Source organism: Pan troglodytes, chromosome 3 (assembly GCF_028858775.2).
Source record: "Pan troglodytes isolate AG18354 chromosome 3, NHGRI_mPanTro3-v2.0_pri, whole genome shotgun sequence".
NCBI lineage: Eukaryota > Metazoa > Chordata > Mammalia > Primates > Hominidae > Pan > Pan troglodytes.
In genome coordinates this window covers 148,238,398-148,260,155 of record NC_072401.2, presented here as the reverse complement: position 1 = coordinate 148,260,155, position 21,758 = coordinate 148,238,398, and the positions used below count along the sequence as shown (strand labels likewise).

Genomic DNA, 21,758 nt, shown 5'->3' with positions numbered 1-21,758 from the left:
AATATAATTTAAAATAATGTGATATCTAGTAGGTATTGAATTACTGAAGAGCTGAATTACTTTTTGAGTCTAATATAACTTAATAGTTATATTAATAACAACAATGTGGTATTATAAAAAAATCTAGTTGTTTTGAATTTTCTAACCTTTGGATTCTTTTAGAAATACACATTAATATTAAGAATAGTTTTGTTATTTAGCTGCAGTATGCCTTATACTACGTACAAAAGTCAGACATCTAGGGGAATTTTTGAAAACATTCTTTCTGGAATCTATTTTGTTAAAATATTCTGAGACAGATATTCTGCTTTTTTTGTTTGTTTTTTGAATGTTGAATGTTTTTTGAATGTTGGGTGTATACATTAACATGTGGTATAATGCTTCTCATAAACTTTATGCATCTTTGGTCAAAGGGCAACAGTCTAAACAAAAGATATTGGAATTTTTATTGTCTTTGGGTTTTTATATCATTTTTCTAACAATTTTTTTGAACTGTGGTAAAATAATTTTTAAGTATACAGTTCAGTGGCATCAAGTATATTCATATTGTTGTGTAACCACCATCATCCATCTCTGTAACTTTTTCATCTTCCTAAGCTGAAACTGTATACCCATTCATTAAACAACTGGTCTCCATACTCCCTTCCCCCACCCTCTGGCAACTACCAGTCTACTTTTTGTCTCTATGAATTTGACTATTCTAGAAACCTCATATAAATAGAATCATACAATATTGTCCCATTATAACTGGCTTATTCCATTGTAACACAATTCTTTTGTATTTACTTGGGAAATTAATCATAAATGAATTATGATTACCTAAGATTATCTTTTTTATATTTATCTTCTGAACATTTTCATCTGTTTTAATTATAATGGATATGAACAGAGTAGGTAGTGTTATGATAAAGTAGGGTATTAGAATTGCTAACCTACGAAATATAGTACAAAGCTGAAGTCACAATATAGCTATATGCTTTGATTATTACGAAGATAATTGAAACCTAAAATGCCCAATTTCTCTTAATAATAGATCAGAGATGAGTGCATTGGGTATTTTGGCAATCTGGTGAGTTTTCTATCATCCTGTAAAACAATATAAATATCATATTGCAGGGTAACATTTGATTTTATACATTATCCAAATCTGTAATTATATGTTAGAAACAGGTAAAATGTGATATTTTAGGATAAAATATCAAAGTTCACAAATTAAGCTGTTTTCCACTTGGCTTATATTCTATTTGTATAACAAATGGCAATTTTTTTCTTATTCAAACCATGTAGATTTTTGAGATTGAACATTAATGCCTAAAATGATACTTAGATGTTGATGATTATTTTTGTTTTCTTGGGAAAAATGTTGGTGATATTGTGACTATGAATATAACACTTTGTCCTTGACATCAGTGTTTTATTTTTATTTCTAAAGCTCATATCATTTCTTCTTGCTCTTTCTTGGTTTCCTCAGAGGCACTTTACAGAAGCCCACTTTAATAAAACCTTTTTAGTAGATTAGTAGCTATGAATCTTTCAAAAATCCCAGCTAGAAGAAATAGGATAGGGATTTGGCATAATGGGAAGCATGCAACTGTATTTACAAATCTTAGACATTGTCCCACAATTTTGGTGTAACCCTTCAGCTGACAATTAAAATCTTTGTTTTATCAGTCATCACCCAACCCCAACAGATGGGTGAGGAATTAATCTGATTTGTATTTTTCCCCACAACTTTCTGCTACATATTGTAATATTCTATGATTAACATTCAGTGAATTCTTAAAGATGATTGATGGGCCTTAAAGGTATAATATGTACATCCTATTTAAATTTTGCCACAGTAAAACCACACAACAGAAGAGATCCTAAGACCCCTGTAGAAATTTGAAAACAATTTTGATACTCTCGTCCACTCAAAAAGAAATCTGCTAATACTGTAATGTTTTTTCCCTTGCCAGGACCCTCCTTGCCTGGTGTCATTTCTTGAGCTCTCCTGGGAGGAGATTAGTCTAAAACAACAAAGTAGCCAGATGTCTGGTTCTGAGAGAGTCCCAGAGGCCAGGCTATGGTAGGCAACAGAAACCGCGTGGGGCTGAAGATCAAAGATACCTGAGAATTACTTATGGGCACATAGTATGTGTCATTCCCATTATTAACAGTCTGAGAAAATTTGTTTCTCTAATTAACCCTTTTGTTGGAATAACCTTAAATTTTAGTGAGTATATTTCTGTTTTGATATGTTTTCTTTTGTGCAGTATTAAGTGCACACACCAAAAAAGAGAAATGAAAAGGTACTCTCGTGCTTGATTGAAATCTCTAAGCCATTATTCTTCTCCCAAATAGATACGCTATCAAGTGTGTTATCATTTATCATGAAATGAATGGGCATTATGGTTCTAAGTTAAAATTATACATCAATAGTTAGGAACTACATGGTTTGTATGTACAAAAAGCTATTCTTAAATTCCTAATCTTTTTTAAGCACAAGTATTTCAACTTTTATCTGTTTTAGAGTGGTGATTTTTAGATCACAGCTTCCTGTTCCTAAAATGAATTCAGAATAAATCCCAGTGGTGGTAAATCTGTATCTTATTAATAGTTGACCTCTTTCTTTTCACATTGGTATTACTAATGAAATGCTAATTAAAAATTCTTGTTATCCTTTACCTGTTTGCTTTTATGATATAATCTTGCATTACTTAGACATGTACAAAATTGGAAAATACAAATGCATTTGCTATTTTAGGTTATTCTTAATTCTAGAGCCCCTAAAAACTTTCAGCTGAATTTATGCAAGGGATGAGTAAAAATCTAATTATAACTTTTGAGTTTTTAGCCTCTAGATGAGAGTATCAGAAAAGAAAACAAAAGATTTTGGTTGACTTTGCTACTTGTTTTTGTTTCTGTTTAACATTATCATGTAACAACAAAAGTGTGTAAAAGCCTTATTCTTGCTTTTCCTGAGATGTAATCATAAACCATTGTTATCAAGAGCATGGTTAGTCAGCTTTAGAGCTTTTAAGCGCTACAACACATTCTTTAGCATCTAGTAATATAAACTTGGCATAAAAGCTGTAAAAATGTCTTTAAATCTAATTGGAGATATGTGTTAGCAATTTAGTGCAGAGATTTCATATTCTTTGTGTAGTGGTCAAGGCTTCTTTTAATTCCTTGAGGAAAATGAAGCTCCTAGGAGCAGTTTATAAGGATTAATTGTTTTATATCTTTGTTTCTAGATTTAAGTATTGAAGCAAGAATAAAACTGGCTTATTGTACAAAGAACTGGAGAAACAACTGTATTTTTTTTTTCAGAGCAGAATTTGTTGTTACTTCAGTGACAAAGGGTGATCTGTGTTTTTCACTCTTTACACCTGTGTTTCTGCTACTGGCTTCCCCCACTGTGAACAACACCATTTGCTATCACTAAACCAGTCTAGTTAACTGTCTTCCTGTTTTGAATGTAAGTTGAGTCAGTGATGGTCACTTTACCATAAATATTCCTGAGCCCTAAGTAATGGATTACTTTAAGCAAGTAATATTAGAGAAAACCATAATTCCATCAATTCCTTGAAGTTTTTTAATAGTAAGATTTGATCTGAGGCAATGCAAGTCATAGTTCTAGAACTAAAGTCCAAAAGAAAGGAGATCCAGCATCCCACTAGACTGTGGCTCAGGGTGCTGTTTACGTTTCTCCTCTTCAGGTAACTCCACATGTGCCTCCCCTTTACCATTCACCCCAAGACACATGCACATGCACACACACACCAACACACACACACAATTTAAACGGGCATTTGCTAAAGAGAAGACTGAAAGGTAACGCCTCGTTTTGTCTTTCAGAAGTTGTCAATACTGCTGACCACTTACTTCTTAATGTATTTATTTTGCATTGGCCATTGGTGCCCTGCCTCTCGCCTCCGCCTTATTTACCTCATGGGCCATTACTGCACCTGTCATCTCTTTGTGCAGCGTATCTTCCACAACACTCTACAGAGAAGTGTTTAATTGTGCTTTAAAAAATAGGTATTATCAAATTTAAGGAGGTGAAGAGTGTTAGTTTTCTGGTTGCTACTCTTTACTTACTCTACCTTCCTCATTCATAGATTTCTTTTTACATTGCCTCCTCCTCTACCTTCTCATGTTTTATTTAATTTTCTTCATCTTTTAGGTGTTAATTCTGTTTCTTCATCCTATCTCCTATCTGTAGCTTTTCAGGAAGCGTTCTGATGTGAAATAAGAGGTAAACTGTAAAGGCAGGCAATTCAGATCTCTTTCTAAAAACACCTTTAGCAGCTTAATGCATAATGATTTAGTACTTGCATGGGTGTTGAGGTAGTCATCTGTAAACTTTTTATGATAAAATATGTGCTTGCAATATAAATTCAGTTGGCTTTGTTAGAATGTGAAGATTTAATATGCGGTTTAATTTCTCTTAATTTTAAAAGCTTCAAGGTTGTGTATACAGTCTTAACATCTTTTTAGTTCATGATGGATTGAAAGGTTTTTTGAGGTATTTATTTTTTTTTACTTGTTTGATCAATTTCTGTAGTTTTCATTTAAAGTTATATTTATCTTCACCTGAGGTTTGGAGTAATAGCTTTGAAACATCTGTTACTGTTTAGAATGGTGGTCTTTGACGCTTAAGTTGTCCAAGAGGCTGAGGTTGCAAAGTGATAGTATTAGATCTTGGCAAATGGGAGTGTCCTTTCTCCAGTGCATAGCATGTTGCTCAAGAGGGCAATCGTGGAAGGCAAGGATGTTTGGGGAACAAAAATGATCAGTTCATGAATCCTTGTGACTTCTAACTCTGTTGCTAAAATAAAGATCAACATTTTAAAAAGCTATAATAGAAAATTAAGTATTGCCATTGATTAATATGAATGGTTGACAGGAAACGTTTTAAGTGGATTATTTTTCTTTTTTTCAAGTAAGATTTACATGATTAAATACAAAATGAAACTACAGCTGATAGATAATAAGATACCTAAGAATAATGTTTGGGAAGCTGGGTTTCCTGAAGATACGAGGCTCAGTTATTTTAGCCTGGGGATTTTGCCTGGGGAAAAATGTATGTGCCTCTACAGCTGAAGGGCTATTCAGGAAGAAACAAAGTAAAATGGCATCTATTTTAACGTGTAATTTCGATATCTCATACTTAATCTTATCCTTGGCAGAAATGTCAAAAAATACTAGCTGCAAACCATCTCTGAAGCCATAGCTATACCACCAGATTGAACTGGGTAGATAAAGTTCTTAGGAATCAAATGGTTTTCATTGGAAAAGGAAGGTCCTTTCTAGGTAATTCTCTGGAGGGAAGGGAATGCTCTGGTACTATCAAAATGAAGATGTGCCTTATTTCAAATATAGGAATGTGCAGCCTATAGAAACAGCTGTTGGGGGTTGGGAGGCACATTTTAAAATTAGTATATCACACGTAAACATAAATATGTTTCTTTCACATGATTTTCTATTTGTATTTACTCTCACTTAAATTTTTAAATAACATTTTCTTCATTTATCTTTACTTTTGTAAATTTTATAAGTTTTATAAATTTTAAGCTTATCCAAAGTCGAATTGCTAATGCTGGAAATCATACTATAATTCTGTCCTTATTGCCTTCTTTACCACCCTTTAGAGACCAAATTATTCTAGCTGCATAAGTTGCTATTTAAGATAAAATCAAGTTCTTAGTGATGGCATAACTAGATTTCTATTTCATATACATGCTTTTCTTTTGTTTACCCTAGAGTGGAAATGTACCTCTTTAAGGCATTTAAAAAGTGGTAAAGTCTGGCCACTATTTATCCTGTCACCACATGGCTGCTGTTGATTGTTTGTTCATCAAAAGTCAAGTTTCTATACTTAATGACTTGGAAGATGCATTACATTTTGTCAAAATGTAAGAATTCTTGAAGAATAAAGAGTCCCTGGAATCCCCAAAAGATCAAGAAGGGATGTGTATAATTTTGTTGTTTAACACATATGTAAGCATTAATATTTAAAATGGAGTTTAGTATTTTGTATTTATACTTTCATCAACAATATATTGTTGTGTATTGTTTAGCGACTATTAAATAGCTCAGGATTTACTTATGGAAGGAAAAATTCTTCTAGTTTTTTTTTTTCTCTTTTATTTGACTTTTCCTCAGGTTGTTTAGTAAAGAACAACTTTCTTCAACATGAGGAGGATATTTACTTTATATAAAACCCTGTCTGGCATGTATGGGAGTAATCCAAAGAACTGAGAAGTTGCAGAATGGTCAAGCTCACCTCTTTAATGTGTTGCAAAAACTGTTAAGGTAACAGAGATAACTGTGCCAGTGAAAATCAGTGCCATAGCCCTTGATACTTAATTTTGGTTAATTATTAGAATGTATATAAAGTATATCAGGTTGGTTGCTATAAATAATAGTGTTGGTTCCCTAACATTTAAAATTCACAGAAATGTTAGGAAATGTACTTTTGTTTGACTGCAGGATCCATTTTTTTAATTAAAATACCAGTAAAAAATGTAAGATTTCTAGAAACTCATTTTTTAAAAAATACTTGATTAGTAGAAAATGTTTCCCTAGCCAAATTGGTAGTCTCATGCTCTTTTAAATAGCATTATTTAGAATACTTCTAAAAGCACTTTTTCCTGTTAAATTAAATGTCAAATTATACCCCTTCTTTGCAACCTTTTTAAGGGGAAATTTCAAGGAATGAGACTATATTTAATTCACTGAAATGAATTATGATTTCAAACATCTGTTAAGGTGTTTTAAAGATGATCTTATGTAACGTGGTAAATAGAAATTTTCAGTGGAATATACCCTTCAGCTTTTCCTTACTTGATATATATTGTAGCTTGGAAAGAAAATCACACACAGATAAAACATTCTAGGAACTAAGCAGCATTAAAATAAAACATATGTGTCATACATGCAAACAGTAAAAAGCATGTCAGTGGGTCAGCCTTTTTTAAAAAAACTGTTTTCAATAATCATTTGAGATTAAACAAAATAATTTTGACATGTCTTCTCTGATTATACCATCAGCCAGTTGTAGTAATCTGTCCACAACTTTTCTTATTGGAATCAGCATGCACAAAGGTTTCTGCTTTATGGGAACCTTAGGATGTGCTTGGATTAGAATTAAAAACTACATTTAAAAGAGACATTAGTATAGGAGTACCCTCACTTTTATCCCCATGAGGAAATAGTGATAACTGCCATTCAGATCTTCCTTACACTTCTAGTCCTCTATATTGATTGAGGAATCTTTAGACAACCGGTGACCAAGTGGTTTGCTTTTTACCAACTTGGGCTTTTATATTTGAAATTCACATTTCAGTCTCATTCCTACCTACTGCCGCAGAATGGCCTTTAGACAACTAGACTTTAAAAAGTTAAAAGGCAATAAGTCAATCCCCTGGAAACGATGCAGAAACGTAGATTCAAATCATAAATAAGGAAATGCATTGGGTACATTAAACAGACATAGAAAAATGGATTTCTGTCTTTTGTAGTAAAGTAATTGGGCACCACTGCTTGGCAGGAGCTGGTGCTGTTGAGCTAGCTCTAGCTGCCACAGGTTGATAGGCAGGTGATAAGGCAGCTTCCACCAGGGTCTGCACAGGAGGCCTACCTAATATGCTGTCTGCCCTAAGGGCCTATGGGAACACAGTTGGATTATTATGTTAATGCATGAGCCCGCTGCCCTCTTCCTATCCCAGCTGGGTTCCCTGTTGTTAGGAACTGCTTTGCACTGACAGTGGAGTAATATGCTTCATGATTGAAAGGGCAAAGGGGCTTGAAAGGAAAAAAAAAAAAAACAGAATATGCCTGCACAGATATGTAAATGAGAGAAGGAAATCTGTAGGAAGATTTCACTCTAAGTATAGACAGAAAGTTTATTAGAAAGTTCTTCTTATAGCACTCTGTAAAACCACCCATTTCTTAATTAATTTCTGGGTTTGTTTTTCTTCCTAACATTGGTATGTATGCCGTACATGGAAGTGTTTTTCTAAACAGGCGCTTAACTTGATTTGTTTTAAACTAAGATGCTCTAACACATTTGTACCCAGGTATAATGCTGACAGCAGTGCATTTTTTTTGCACGTTCATTATTCTTTAATGTTTGTCCCTCAGTTATTCCACTATATTTTATAGAAAAGTTTATTTTTAAGATGCTGAAGGATTTATATTTTGTATTGAGATGTCACTTTTATTTCTCTTTATTTTTAGTGTATATTTGGAAAACTGCATGAGCTATCTTTTGGGAGTAGGGGGGTATGGAGAACAGGAAATGGTTGGGTGGGTCAGAAGAATATTTTATTGAGTTCGTGAATTTGATATAAGTGATGGTTCAAGCATTTTATGTTTAGTCAAGGTTTTTAATGTTGACACCTTAACATAGTGAAAAGAGTGTGGCCTTTGGTGTCTCTAGACCTGTTCAAATGCAGGCTCTACTAATTAAGTACTATCTGATTTTAGATAAATTATTTTACTTCTCATTTACTTCAGCTGTAAAATGGGTATAATATGAATTTTAAATGGAAAGATAAAGCATATAAATAATTTGGTGTGACATAGAGTAACTACTCATTAAATGCTTGCCATAATGACGATATTTAATTGCAGTTGTAACAACTATCATTTTCAGTTATGAGATCATTCTTTTAATATGTATAACTGTATACTTCAATGGATTGAGGATTTTATCTACCTTCTTTTCAGCAAGCCTCACCAAATAGGAGTGACTTTAGCTACAACTGGAATTTGACACAGAAAAATATTCAGATAGACATTGTCTAACTTAAAGATCTAAAGGTACCTCAAACAAAATGCTAGGGTGTGTTTCTAAAGTTAGTTTTATAATAAGCCATACTTCAAATGCTGAAAGAAAACTGAATGGAAAAGAAAACCCAGTTGGTCCAGTGTTCTAGATAGCTTCTATAGTTACTTTAGTATATGCCTAAATTTAGGAAAGTTTTCGACTATCCCTATGTATGTAACTATTTGTACAAGTTCAGTATCCCTGTTCTGAAAATCTGAAACATTTTGAATGGCAACATGACACTCATAGAAAATGCTCACTGGTGCATTTTGGATTTTGGATTTTCGGATTAGAGATGCTCAACCAGTAAGTATATATAATGCAGATATTCAAACATCTGAAAAATCTAAAAATCTGAAACAGTTCTGGTCCTAAGCATTTTGGTTAAGGGATACTCAATGTGTAATCATTTGTTTATTTAAGCTAATTTAAAATGACAATATATAGTTGGGCTGTATTTTAAATACATCTCATGTTTTTTACTTAGCATTGTACCTATTGCATGAAGTGATATATGTAAAGATGATACATGCACAGTGCCTGGCACACATAGAGGGATTGAGAAGTGGTGGTTGTTATTAGTGCTAGTGAATTTCCCATACCAACATGCTAGCCTGCATTAGTCATGCTTTGCAGATTTGCAAAGAGGAATTTCAGAGTCAGCAAATGCAGAAAGTTTGGGGCTAGTTATAGGCTCCATAGTCTAGTAGTATTGTTATCATATATCTGGTGAAAAAGAATTCACATGATTTCTTTAATGAAAAATATAAATATGTAAACATCACTTTAATACTCTAGGAAAAACTGTGTTCAAGTTTGAGGTAAGTACCTTGTGTTATATCAGAAAAAAGACTCCTTTCCGAAAAGGTAATTGTGCATTTGACTTTAAATATTAAGAATGAAGAGGGAAGGAACCAACTCTATCTGAGCAGTCCTTCTTTGTAGTTATAGCAAAATTATTTTATAGCATGTCTTTATATTACCCATTTAGTTATGTATACATGGGGTATGTGTATGGCATGTGTATATATTTATATATGTACATATATATGTATATATACATATGTACATTTATATGTATATATAATATATGCATCTGCATCTCAGAATCAGTAGTATACCTAGGGATATTTCAAGAGGAATTTTCACTGAGAACATTCTTTAAAAGTGGCACTTAAAATAATGCCTTAAATTTGAACAATAGTTGTTAAGACTTTGAAGAAGAGACATTAAAGGAAGCAATAAGCCCATGAGATAGGAGAGAAATAGTCAAAGAATTATAACTTTTTTGCATCCTTCTTCTCCCGCCAAATAATAGTGCAAGCTCTGTATGCTGCCTGTTGTCAGAACGTATTTATACATCTACCTCAAATGTAGCCATTCCACATTGCATAGTTATATATCTGCCCCAAACGTAGCCCGTCATGGAGTAAATAATAAATTCTATTTTAAAGGAAGTTTGATTTTAAAGGAATGCCTTTGTTTTCTTTTAAAGTTGTTTTGGGCTGGATGTGGTGACTCATGTCTGTAATCCCAGCATTTGGGAGGTGGCCGAGGCGGGAGGGTCACTTGGGCCAGGAGTTACCTAAGACCAGCCTGGGCAACATAGTGAGACCTCATCTCTACAAAAAAATTTAAAACATAGCCGGGTATGGTGGCATGCACCTGTGGTCCAAACTACTCGGGAAGCTGCGGTGGGAGGATTGCTTGAGCCTGGGAGGTTGAGGCTACAGTAAGCCATGATCATGCCACTGCGCTCAAGCCTGGGTGACAGAGGAAGACCCAATAAATACATAAATAAATAATCTTTGGGTTTTATACATGCTAATACTCCTTTATAGGTTGAAATGTTCTTGAGGATGGTGATCATATCTTACAATAAGAAAATTATTTCACTGTTTTTTTATACACAGTAGGAATTCATCACATGTCTGTTTACTGAATAATTGGGTTGATTTTGATGATAGTATGCAGATTCAAGTAGAAGGATTCTAACTCCACGGATCCTAGTGTCCTTTGTTTTCTCTTACTTTTCCCTGGTGCTGCTTTCAAGGAAGCATTTCCCATGTGCCCTTTGGCATCTTCATGCAACTGCTGACTGAGTTAAATTTCCAATCTCTCTGACACCAGCAATAGCTTCTACCTCTCCTGACCACTTTCCTACCTTCACCAACCATTTGTGCCTCATTACATCATCCCTATGTTACTATTTTAGGAGCACAAGAAAGGCCACAGTTGGAGAAATGATGACTGGGTTAGAAGATGTGCATCATAGGAAAAATGCCAGGATCTTGACAGAGGGGTTTGTTCGTACCCTCCTAGAAGCCATTAGCCTCTCCAGTGACTGTGCTCTCCTTCTGGTTGTGCTCCCCTTCTGGTTGTGCTCCCCTTCTGGTTGTGCTCCCCATTCAGCTTTGCTTTTCAGGAAATTTCAGGAGAACCCTGAATGATTCTTTTTAATCCAAACTGCAATCCTAATTAGAACTGTGAAGACCTTCTCCATACAAGTTTGGTTTTCCCTGAGGACTTTAAGGTACCCCCCTACCCCCAACAATGGTTTAAAAAAATGTATTTGTTATTGAATATTTTCTGAAGCCTCACAAATCTCTAAATATTAACAAAGAAGTACCACCCACATAACAGGTTATTATTTTAAAATCACAGTAAATTATGTCATAAGAATTAAACACTGTATTTTAAAAGCCTTGCTGGCCAGGCGCGGTGGCTCACGCCTGTAATCCCTGCATTTTGAGAGGCTGAGGCGAGTAGATCACCTGAGGTCAGGAGTTCAAGACCAGCCTGGCCAACATGGTAAAACCCTGTCGCTACTAAAAATTAGCCGGGTGTGGTGGTGCACATCTGTAGTCCTAGCTACTCAGGGGGCTGAGGCAGGAGACTTGCTTAAACCCTGGAGGCAGAGGTTGCAGTGAGCCGAGATTGTGCCATTGCACTCCAGCCTGGGCAACAGAGCGAGACTCCATCTCAAAAAAAAAAAATTAAAATATAAGTTAGAATAAATAAATAAATAAATAAATGCATTGCTCCACGCCCTCATGTCCATCCCTCCTTTTTCCCACATTAAAATGTTTATTTGTCTCTATGTTTTCAAATTTATCAGAAGTTTTATATCTCTGTTTCTGGATTTCTGATTTGGCAAGTCATTGATTAATGGCCCTTACCACTTGGTAATGTGATAATATTGATGATGATATAGTTAATAATAGCTAATATTTATTAAGCTTATGGTGCTACTGATTGTCATGAATTGTCTTATTTAATTCTCACAAAATTCTTGTAAGTAGATATTATGCCCATTATTGAGATGAAGGAATAGAGGCTTGAAGTAGTTTAATTAAACTCGTTAGAGGTTCTCTAGCTATGGAGCTGCATTCAGACCTAGGTAAACTAAGTCTGGGGTCCTCTGTTGCCTGCATATCTCATGGCTGTTTCACGTGGTAAATTATACACTGTAATATCTCTCTTCTCCCACCTACCTCTCTCTAATCTTTGGGTTGTCATATCTATCCTTGTACAGGGTGCTGTGTCACATTAGGCATCATCACATCACATAGATCCAGGAGGCTGGATCATAGATAAAAGAGGGCAAGGCCAGGTGCGGTGGCTCATGCCTGTAATCCCAGCACTTTGGGAGGCCAAGGCGGGTGAATCACCTGAGGTCACGAGTTTGAGACCAGTCTGGCCAACATGGCAACACTCCATCTCTACTAAAAATACAAAAATTAGTTGGGCATGTTGGTACATGCCTGTACTCCCAGCTATTTGGCAGGCTGAGGCACAAGAATCACTTGAACCTGGGAGGCAGAGATTGCAGTATGCTGAGACTGTGCCATTGCACTTCAGCCTGGGAAACAGAGCGCTCTGTCTCAAAAAAAAAAAAAAAAAAAAGAGAGAAAGAAAAAAGAAAAGGGCAAAAAAAATGCTAAGGAGTAAAAAAGTATTTGTGTGTGCCTGTGTGTGTGTGTGTGTGTGTGTATGTGTGTGTGTGTGTTTAAACCTGCTTTTCAGAGTTGACTGGGTAGGGAGCTTAGCAATTTAGTGTTATCTTTCTCAAAGGAAAAAGTAATAGTTAGCTTAACTAGTCCCTGTTTTACTAGTAAAGCATAGCAGCAAAAGTTGTGTAGAAAAATGATTAATTAACAGGAAACTGACAGTGGAAGGGAGTGAAAGGCAGAACTTGAGTTTGCCTTAGTTTCCTTAAACATAAACCTAGCCTGGGAGCTAACAATCTGCTAAGTATACAAACAGACCCTGAAGATGGAATGGAAAAGTTACCAAGAGGAAACGGCATAGATTAATACACCAGATCTTTACTTTATGGTAAATCCTGGCATTGATTAAGAAGATGCCAAGTAATTCCGGCTTTTAGCAAGCTCTTAGCCTCTGCAGAAAAGTCCTGAGAGCCCCAGGAATGAAACTTCTTGAAGCATTCTATCCAAGCTTACTACCAGAGATGAAGTTGTTTTTTGGGGCCATGACAATCCCAACAGCCTGGTAGACAGGATTGTAGTTAATCTTAACATTGAAAATAGGTGCTTCATCCTAGGCTTTCCTCCTAAGGTCTCACCTTTGCAGAAATGATACTATCCTTTTACCAGATGGGAGCATGGATTTAGGAGTCAAATCCCAGTTTCACCACTGATGCATTTAATTTATTTCTCTCAACCACTTAACTACTCTGAGCCTTATCTTTTGTATCTATAAAATAAAGTAATCCTTACCTCATAGGGTTATTTTGAGGATTAAATAAAATAACACATTGTCTGACATATAGAAGGTGCTTAATAAATGTCAGCTTTTTTTTCTGCTTATGGAATGCAATTTTGAAGAGAAAGCTAAGAAAAAGAATGTAATAATTCCATTATAACTTCCTGGGTCAGAAAAACAGATTTTGTCCCCTGTCCTTACAGAATTTTATGTATCATCTCTCATTTAGGACTCTGTGAGCTCCTGATCTTGGGGGAAAAAATGAAATTCAGTTTGGTTAAGAAAACATCTTGGAAGGCAGTTTTTAAACTGCAAAGAAGCTAGGTTAAATGGGAGCCAAGTGGGGCCATTTCCAGGGGTTTTGGAGGTGAAGCAATTTGTTTTTATACTTGTATCAGTGCTTTTACTCTTTTAAATCTCATTTCTAGTCCCTTCGGATCTATAATAAAGTCTTCAGTACTATACATTTTTATTAAACATCTTCTTCTGGACTCCAATTTGCATTTCAGATAATATAACAAAATGTATGTGTTTCAAATATTCACTGCATAATTGTGATTAGAACATGTAATCCCTCAAAAGATGTTAATTGCAATTTAAATTCACACTGAATTTAATTAAGTGAGTTGGGGATTAGAAAGTAGATGTAAGGAGTAGTTAAGGGAATACATTTTTTAAAAGCATCCACTTTTTTTTCTAAAACACATAAACTTCTTTCAACTTTAAGATTAGAACTATGTAGAAAATACAGAAGAAAAGAGGAGAAAGCAGGTTAAAGAACATCTTAGAAAAATCTCAAACTATGTTCACAATTTGGATTTAAGCTGTTAAATAATTGTGGTTAGACAGGAGGGCTGGTTTGAGGAACCTTCTCATTTGTATTCTTGAAGAATCTTTCGGTACATGTTAACTCACTTGGTATCTGATGAAGACTTCAGTTAAACTGCGATCTTTAAGAACTGCAGAGAATGACTGGGTTGGAAGCAGCCACAGAGATCTTTCAGTCCAATTGTTACCTGATGCTTCAAGCTTCCTTATAATCTCCTTGCCAAGGGGGTATTTTATGAATAATTTGATGTAATAGGAACTTTGTGCATGGACAAATCATATATAAGTAGTGCTTTTCCATGAAGGCTTCACTGTTTTAATGGAAATAAACAGTAACTTTGCAAGAAACACAGATATCTTTTTTCTAATAAAATAAAGAATATTAAAACTTTATATTTAAGGTTATAAAAAGTATTCAGCAGTTATATCTCCCAGAGATAGAGAGAATAAAGTGTGCAAATTATCTGTTGTTGAATCAAAAAGCAGTTTTTCAAAAGGCTGCCAGAATAACATTGTGCCTGTAAACCTCATTTTATTTATAAATTTTCCTAGGAATAAGTTTTCTAAGATAAGGAATCAGGGATCAGTTTTAAGATGGTCTAAACAATTTTAAAAGCAAAAGTATATTCTTACTGTTAAGTAATTTTCTTGTTTTTGTATGTGTTTAGAAGAGGAAAATATCAATTTCATAAACTTGTTTTGAATTAGTCACACCATGAGTATGATGTGCACATTTCTGGAGAAAGGAAGAGAGAATATATGTGTTAATTACGCACAGTGGCTGTCTGATACTTTGTTGGACTCTATAAATAACTTTTTAATAAACAAATTGTAGTTTTAAAAAATGTTCTTAGTGGAAATATTTCCTCTGAAAATTCTAGTGGGATGCTCTGTTTCATAAGAAATTGAGTATCTTTTAAAAAGAATCATGAATCTGAGCTTTGCATCTGGAACAAATTTCTTCAACTTTATCTTTTCTATTGTGAGTTAAGGGAATACTTTTTAAAAAGTGGGTAAATAATAAACTCTGTTTTAAAGGAAACAAAAATTCTGTTTTTGTCTAAGATACCGTCTGTGGCTTTAAATATTTAAACCGTCATCTATTTTGCTTGCAACCTAAAATCATTCTACATAAATGTCTTTTTTTATTTGCAATTTTTTTCCTCCAGAAATGACTACTTCGATAATGACTGTCATAGATTCTTTTTCTAATATCATAAAATTACTGTTATACTTAATGGCATGACTTTTTTTTTTCTTTTGGATTAGGCTCACATTATCACATGAACATAATTTTTGGCCAATGGCATTTCAAGGGAAAGGCTTACTGTTCATTTACTGTCCTAAAGTACATTGCATTGTGACTTCTCTTAGTCACATACAATGTTCTGCAATCACTATATAATAAAATTTTATGTTCTTGTATGGTTTATAATATTTTAATAACTTACTTTTTATTACAGAAGCATTATGTATTCCTAGTGAGCAATATAGAAAATATAAATAAAAAATACCATAATCTCACTGTTGAGTTAACTACATTAATGTTTTTATGTGTATCTTTTCAAACCTTTTAATCTGCACATATGTTTAATGAAATGAGTCATACAATGCATACTGTTTTGTAACTCTATTTGTCCACTTAATATAGTGTGAACATCTCTCGATAGTGTTCTACAACATTCTTCTTATAGACTGTTTATTATTCTCATGTATGGATGTGTAATTATTAATATCAGCCCTGATAGTTCCAGCTTTTTTTTTGCTATTAGAAAATAATGGGGCCAGGCATGGTGACTCATGCCTATAATCCCAGCATTCTGGGAGGCCAAGGCGGAAGGACTGCTTGAGCCCAGGAATTCAAGACCAGCCTGGGCAACATAGTGGGACCCCATCTCTCAAAAGTATGAAAAAAAATTAGCTAGGTATGATGGCGCATACCTGTAGTCCCAGCAACTTGGGAGGCTGAGGTGGGAGATGGTTTGAGCCCAGGAGATTGAGACTGCAGTGAACTGTGAATGTGCCACTGCACTCTAGCTTGGGCAAAAGGGGGAGACTTTGTCTCAAAAAAAAAAAAAAGAAAAAAAAAAGGAAATAATGATATGATGAAAATCTTTTTAGCTAAATCTTTTTATGGACCTGAATTCTGTTTTTTTTTTTTTTTTTTAAGACAGGGTCTTGCTCTGTCACCCAGGGTGGAGTACAGTTACACAATCCTAGCTTACTGCAGCCTCAAACTCATGAGCCCAAGCAATCCTCCTGCCTCAGCCTCCCAAGTAGCTGGGCATACAGGCATGTGCCACAACACCTGGCTAAGTTTTTAATTTTTTCTAGAGACAGGATATTACTATGTTGCCCAGGCTGGCCTTGAACTTCTGGCCTCAAACAATCCTCCTGCCTCGGCCTCCCAAAGTGCTGGGATTACAGATGTGACTGAATTATTTTCTGAGATAAATTTTTACAAGAGACATTGCTGGGTCAAGGGGCATGTATGGACATTTGTAAGATACTGATATTTACCACACTTTCAGCAATATTATAAAGCGTGTGAAGTTAACTTTTCCCTGAACTCTCATTAATCATATGCAATATTCGTTGCTCATTTAGTGTTTTTCTCCCCTTACAACTTTTGTTTTTCTCCTCCCAATGCAAGTTAGTCTATATTATAAAGATGAGGAGTCCACATAATATTTTATAGACACATGTATTTAATAAATATTTTTATTTCATGCCGTTTTCCCAATTTTCATCGCTTGCATTTTAGAGTAAAATCTAGAGGTCAGCATTTTAAAAGTTGCTGTATTTCTTTATTTTACTTCAACCAAAAGACGTACATGGTGTAGTTGCTGAATGTGTTATTTAACTGGATCTCTAACCATGTTATAAATGGTGCCTGTAGAAGGATCTGGGGACAAGACCTTTAAGCTTTTTTTCTTTTTAATCACAGCTTAAGATCTTGAAGAATCTGAACTTATATAAGAATGTTTGGGCTACTGTTATTACAGTGAAACTTTCTGAGAGTATCTTCACAGGTGATTTTTTTTTAGAGAAAGTCACTTACAGATATAAAACGTTTGACCAGGAAAAAGCCTCAGGTTGTCAGAGTTACTTACACACCGTTGTTCAGCTGGGCCTCTTTATTAAATCATCTCTTGGCAGTCCGTTAGTTGTGGTGGTACAGCTATTGCATGGCTCACTAAGCTAATATACCTTCAATCACTAACAGAAGGATAACCTTAATAAGAATTTGAAGTCGATTTAGTGCTTCACTGCTTGCTGACTAGTGTTTTACTTTTTAGTGTGTCTATACAATTTCCATGCTGTGTATTTTTGATATTCATATATATCTTAGCTACATAGCATATTAGAGTCAAATAAAGATTAATGGTGTGGAAAAGGAAGAGTGTTTGGGAGCTCTTCCTTGTAATCCTGACTCAGCCACTGTTAGACATTGTGTGATCTTGAGCAAGTCACTTCCCACACTGGGCTGCTATCTAATCCTTACATGTAAAATTAAGAAATTGGGAAGAGATTTTCTAATATTTATTTCCATATTTATTGTTTGTAGAAAATTTAAACCACATTCTGCTGAATGTAGCACTTTGAAGCTTGTTTTAAACATCAGCTATGATTTTACTAACAAAAAAGAATTGCTATATTCTTCCCCATATAAATATTTGAGTAACTAGAATGAAAAAAAAGAGAAGATCCACATTATTCAGTGGTAAGTGATACAGGAGAAAGCTCATTTAAACTCAATTAACTTTAAAAAATTAACATTTTATAGCAATTATTGAAAAATATATTTATTTAGTCTTTATTTTGAAAAAAATAAAACTAAATTATGAAAATAAGCTTATTTTATCATTCACTTCACAAAATTTACATGAGAACTATTCACTAATTCTTGGCATGAATGGAGAAAGAATCAAGTGTTGCTTTTAGGGAGTGGGGGCTGATGTAATTTTCCTGAGAAAATTGTATGATGATTTGATATCCTATTTTTCTCTCCTGTTTATTTTTGCAAAAATAATTGTCTTCGTCAGTTTTCACAGGTGCTCTCATTTAAAAAATAGCCTGGTCACTCTCCTTTTAAGCACCTAGCCTATCTTTTTTTTTTTTTTTCTTCTCATTGAGTTTGTTCTGATTTTCACTGACTTACTTAAATTCTGCAGGATGGGCAGTTGTATTTAGCAACCTAGTTATGTATTATTTGTGATACATTTACAAGGTGTTTAAAATACTGTACAATTAGTGAGAGTAAGCCAACCAAAGCTGGAGTGCAGAGATAGACATTGGGGTGTGTGTACAGAAAGGGAAGAGGCTTTCCTGGGGATCCTTTTAGAAATGGTCAGTTCATTAGTGAACCATTCCCCACTGTGATGTCTCTTGTTTCCTTGTACAACCTAAGTTCTTAGGGAACTTGGAGAATGAATACTTAGATAATGAAGGCTTACTGGGCCTTACTTTATATAATATTTTGTAGCATACTCACTGGTTTCATATTTGCCATCTCATTTAATCCTCACAAAATTTTATGAAGTTGGCGTTGTGTTTCCCACTTAATGAAATGAATAAACTGAGATGTAATGAGTTTTCATAGCTAAGTATGTGACAAGTTGTTTTGAAATCAGATCTTCAGACTCCATTGTAAGTGCTAGTTCTAGTATTTTATAAATGCCTCTGTGATGATTTTAAATTAAAACAGTTTATTTAATATGAAATCCTTACCATCTTTAAATAAATGTGAAACAAGGGTATCTTTTTTGAATGTTAGGTAAGGTCTAAGTCTCCAGATCATGTTACTGTTGAAAATAATGACATGAAAAGACATTTTTACAAATCACAAGCAGAGCCCTGAAGCTTAATCTTTCTTAGTTAGGAAGTAGTAACAGAAATTTGGTGGTTTTGGTTCATTTCTAATTCTGTTAAGCAAAATCTTATTTTTTTAATTGAAATTTTCTGTGTAAACCTCAAAACCATTTAAATATAAACAAGCTAAAGCATAATGTCATGTAGTTATGTTTTTCTACTTTTTGTTGACTTTTAAAATTTTTATGATTTAAAAACTGAGATTTTTGTGTATATAATTTATAGACAGTAAAATTCATCTTTTAAAATTATATGTTTTAGAATATGTATAAAATTGTATAAACACTACTACAATCAAGATTTAAAACATTGCCATCAGGACAAAAAATTCTTTTATGGCTCTTTCCCCTTCCTCTACCTGCAGTCTTTGACAGCCTGTGATCTGATTTCTGTTTTACCTTTTCCAGAATAGCCTATCAGTGGAATCATACAGTACATGTAGCCTCTTGTGTTTGGCTGCCTTTACTTAGCAGAGTGCTTTTGAGATTCATCCATGTTGTTCCATTTATCCATAGTCCATTCCTTTTTATTGCTGAGCCATATTCCATTGTATGAATGTACCATAATTTCTTTATTCATTCACCATTTGAAGGACATTTGGGTAGTTTCCAGTTTTGAGCTATTACAAATAAATCCGAACATTTGAATACAAGTCTGTGTGAATGTAGGAATATCTGTCTTTTGGGTAAATACCTAGTGGTGGGATGGTTTGGTCATATGGTAAATATATGTGTAACTTTAACAGAAACTTTGTTTTCGACAGTGGCTTCATCATTTGCAATCTATACCAGCAATATATGAGAGTCCTCATTGGTCCACATCCTCACCAACACTGAGCTGCCAGTTTCTTTTTAAGTTTTAGCCCTTCTTGCTGGTAAATAGTGTTATCTCATTGTGATTTTAATTAATTAATAGTTCTCTACTAACTAAAGATGTTTAGGATCTTTTCATGTGTTAATTTGTCATCCACATCTCTTCTTCAGTGAAGTGTCTGTTCAAATCTTCTGCCCATTTTTAAAAACTTGGGGTTGTCTTCTTATTTAGTTGTAAGAGTTTTGTTTTATTTTGTTTTAAAAATATATTCTGCATACAAGTCCTTTATCAGCTATGTGTTTTAGAAATTATTCTCCCAGTCTGTTTGCTTTTTCATTTTCTTTACAGTGACTTTGAAGGACAATGAAGTCCAATTTATCCATTTTTAATTTTATGATTTACAATTTATTATATCAAAAGTTTGTGATTTTTGTGGCCTAACGTAGATATGTTGTCCTAATCCAGAGTCACAAAGATGTTCTTTAAGTGTTCTGAAAGTTTTATAGATTTAGTTCTTATGTTTAGGTCTATGATCCATTCCAAGTTGCTTTGTGTGTGTAGTGTGAATGAGCATCAGAGTTTTTGGGGTTTTTTTGTGTGTGTGTGAATGTCCAGTTACCACCTATTGAAAAGATTATTCTTTCCACATTGAATTACTCTAGCACCTTTGCCAAAAATCAATTTACCATCTCTATGTAGATCTGTTTCTGAACTTTCTCTTCTCTTGTGTTGATCCGTATATCTGTCCTTAAGCCAGTACCACATTATCTTGATTAGCATAACTTTATCGTGAAATATAAAATGTGAGTCTTCCAACTTTTCTAAGAATAATTCCCTGAATAAATAAATAAAGTTTATTTTTAAAATAAATTGTAGTCATTTGTCAATTTCTACTAAAAATCCTGTAGGGATTTTGACTGAGATTACATTGAGTCTATAAATCAATGTGGAGAAATTTGACACCTTAATATCAAGGATTCTAATCCATATCTATCTATTTAAGTCTTTTAGAATTTATCTTATCAGTGTTTTATAACCTTTAGCATACACAGTCTACACGTATTTTGTTAGCTTTATTTTATATTTCATGTTCTTTAAACTGTGAGAAATATTTTTATTAATTTCAATTTAAAATCATTCCTTCCTTGTATATAGAAATACATTGATTTTTCAATATAGACCTTGCATTCTTGAATTTTGATAAACTTTCCTATTTTGTAGTTTTTTTCAGAAGGGAGGTTTTCTAGGATGATGTAATTTGTGAATAAAGGCAGGTTTATTCCTTTCCAATCTATTTGCATTTTCTTTCTTTTTCTTGCAGTATTACATGGCTAACACTTTCAGGCTGTTCAAAACAAAAATCAGATCAGATAAGTAAAGAGAGTTTTAAAGTTTACTGTTGAGTAAAATAGTAAATACAGATTATTACACACAAGCCCTCAAAATCAAAAGTGGTTAGAAGCTCAGAGGCCTACTCTTGCAGATTGGGTTTTATAGTAAAAATGAGGAAGTTGTTTAACCTTTACAATGATTGGATACAGCAGTGGGGATTTCCAGATAGCAGAGGATAGGCCAATAACAATTACTTTCACCATTTTTGTAAGGTGAGTTACTTTAGTTTCTGATTATCAGAGACATTTATAAGGAATAATCCAACTTAAGTTTTGCTTACATTTACCAATCAAATCCTTATTTGACTAAC

The 21,758-nt window shown here is 34.0% G+C and overlaps 1 protein-coding gene across 15 annotated transcripts in view; it reads left to right on the top strand.

Moving 5' to 3' along the window:
• The window catches only part of SLC10A7 (solute carrier family 10 member 7), a 262,461-nt gene that overhangs the window by 43,456 nt on the left and 197,247 nt on the right, over nucleotides 1–21,758 (top strand). The window contains exons 5-6 of one of the 15 annotated variants that reach the window (XR_010156720.1): nucleotides 5,749–5,900; nucleotides 6,151–7,800. The exons of 12 other annotated variants lie outside the window; for them this stretch is intronic. Coding sequence is in view for 1 of the 3 variants with exons in the window: in XM_016952339.4 (XP_016807828.1) it covers nucleotides 5,749–5,769 (21 nt within the window). In the remaining 2 variants the exon portion in view is untranslated. Of the gene's footprint in view, nucleotides 1–5,748; nucleotides 7,801–21,758 lie in introns of those variants that run through there. 2 more of the 15 variants (XR_010156722.1, XM_016952339.4) reach the window with 2 other exon arrangements.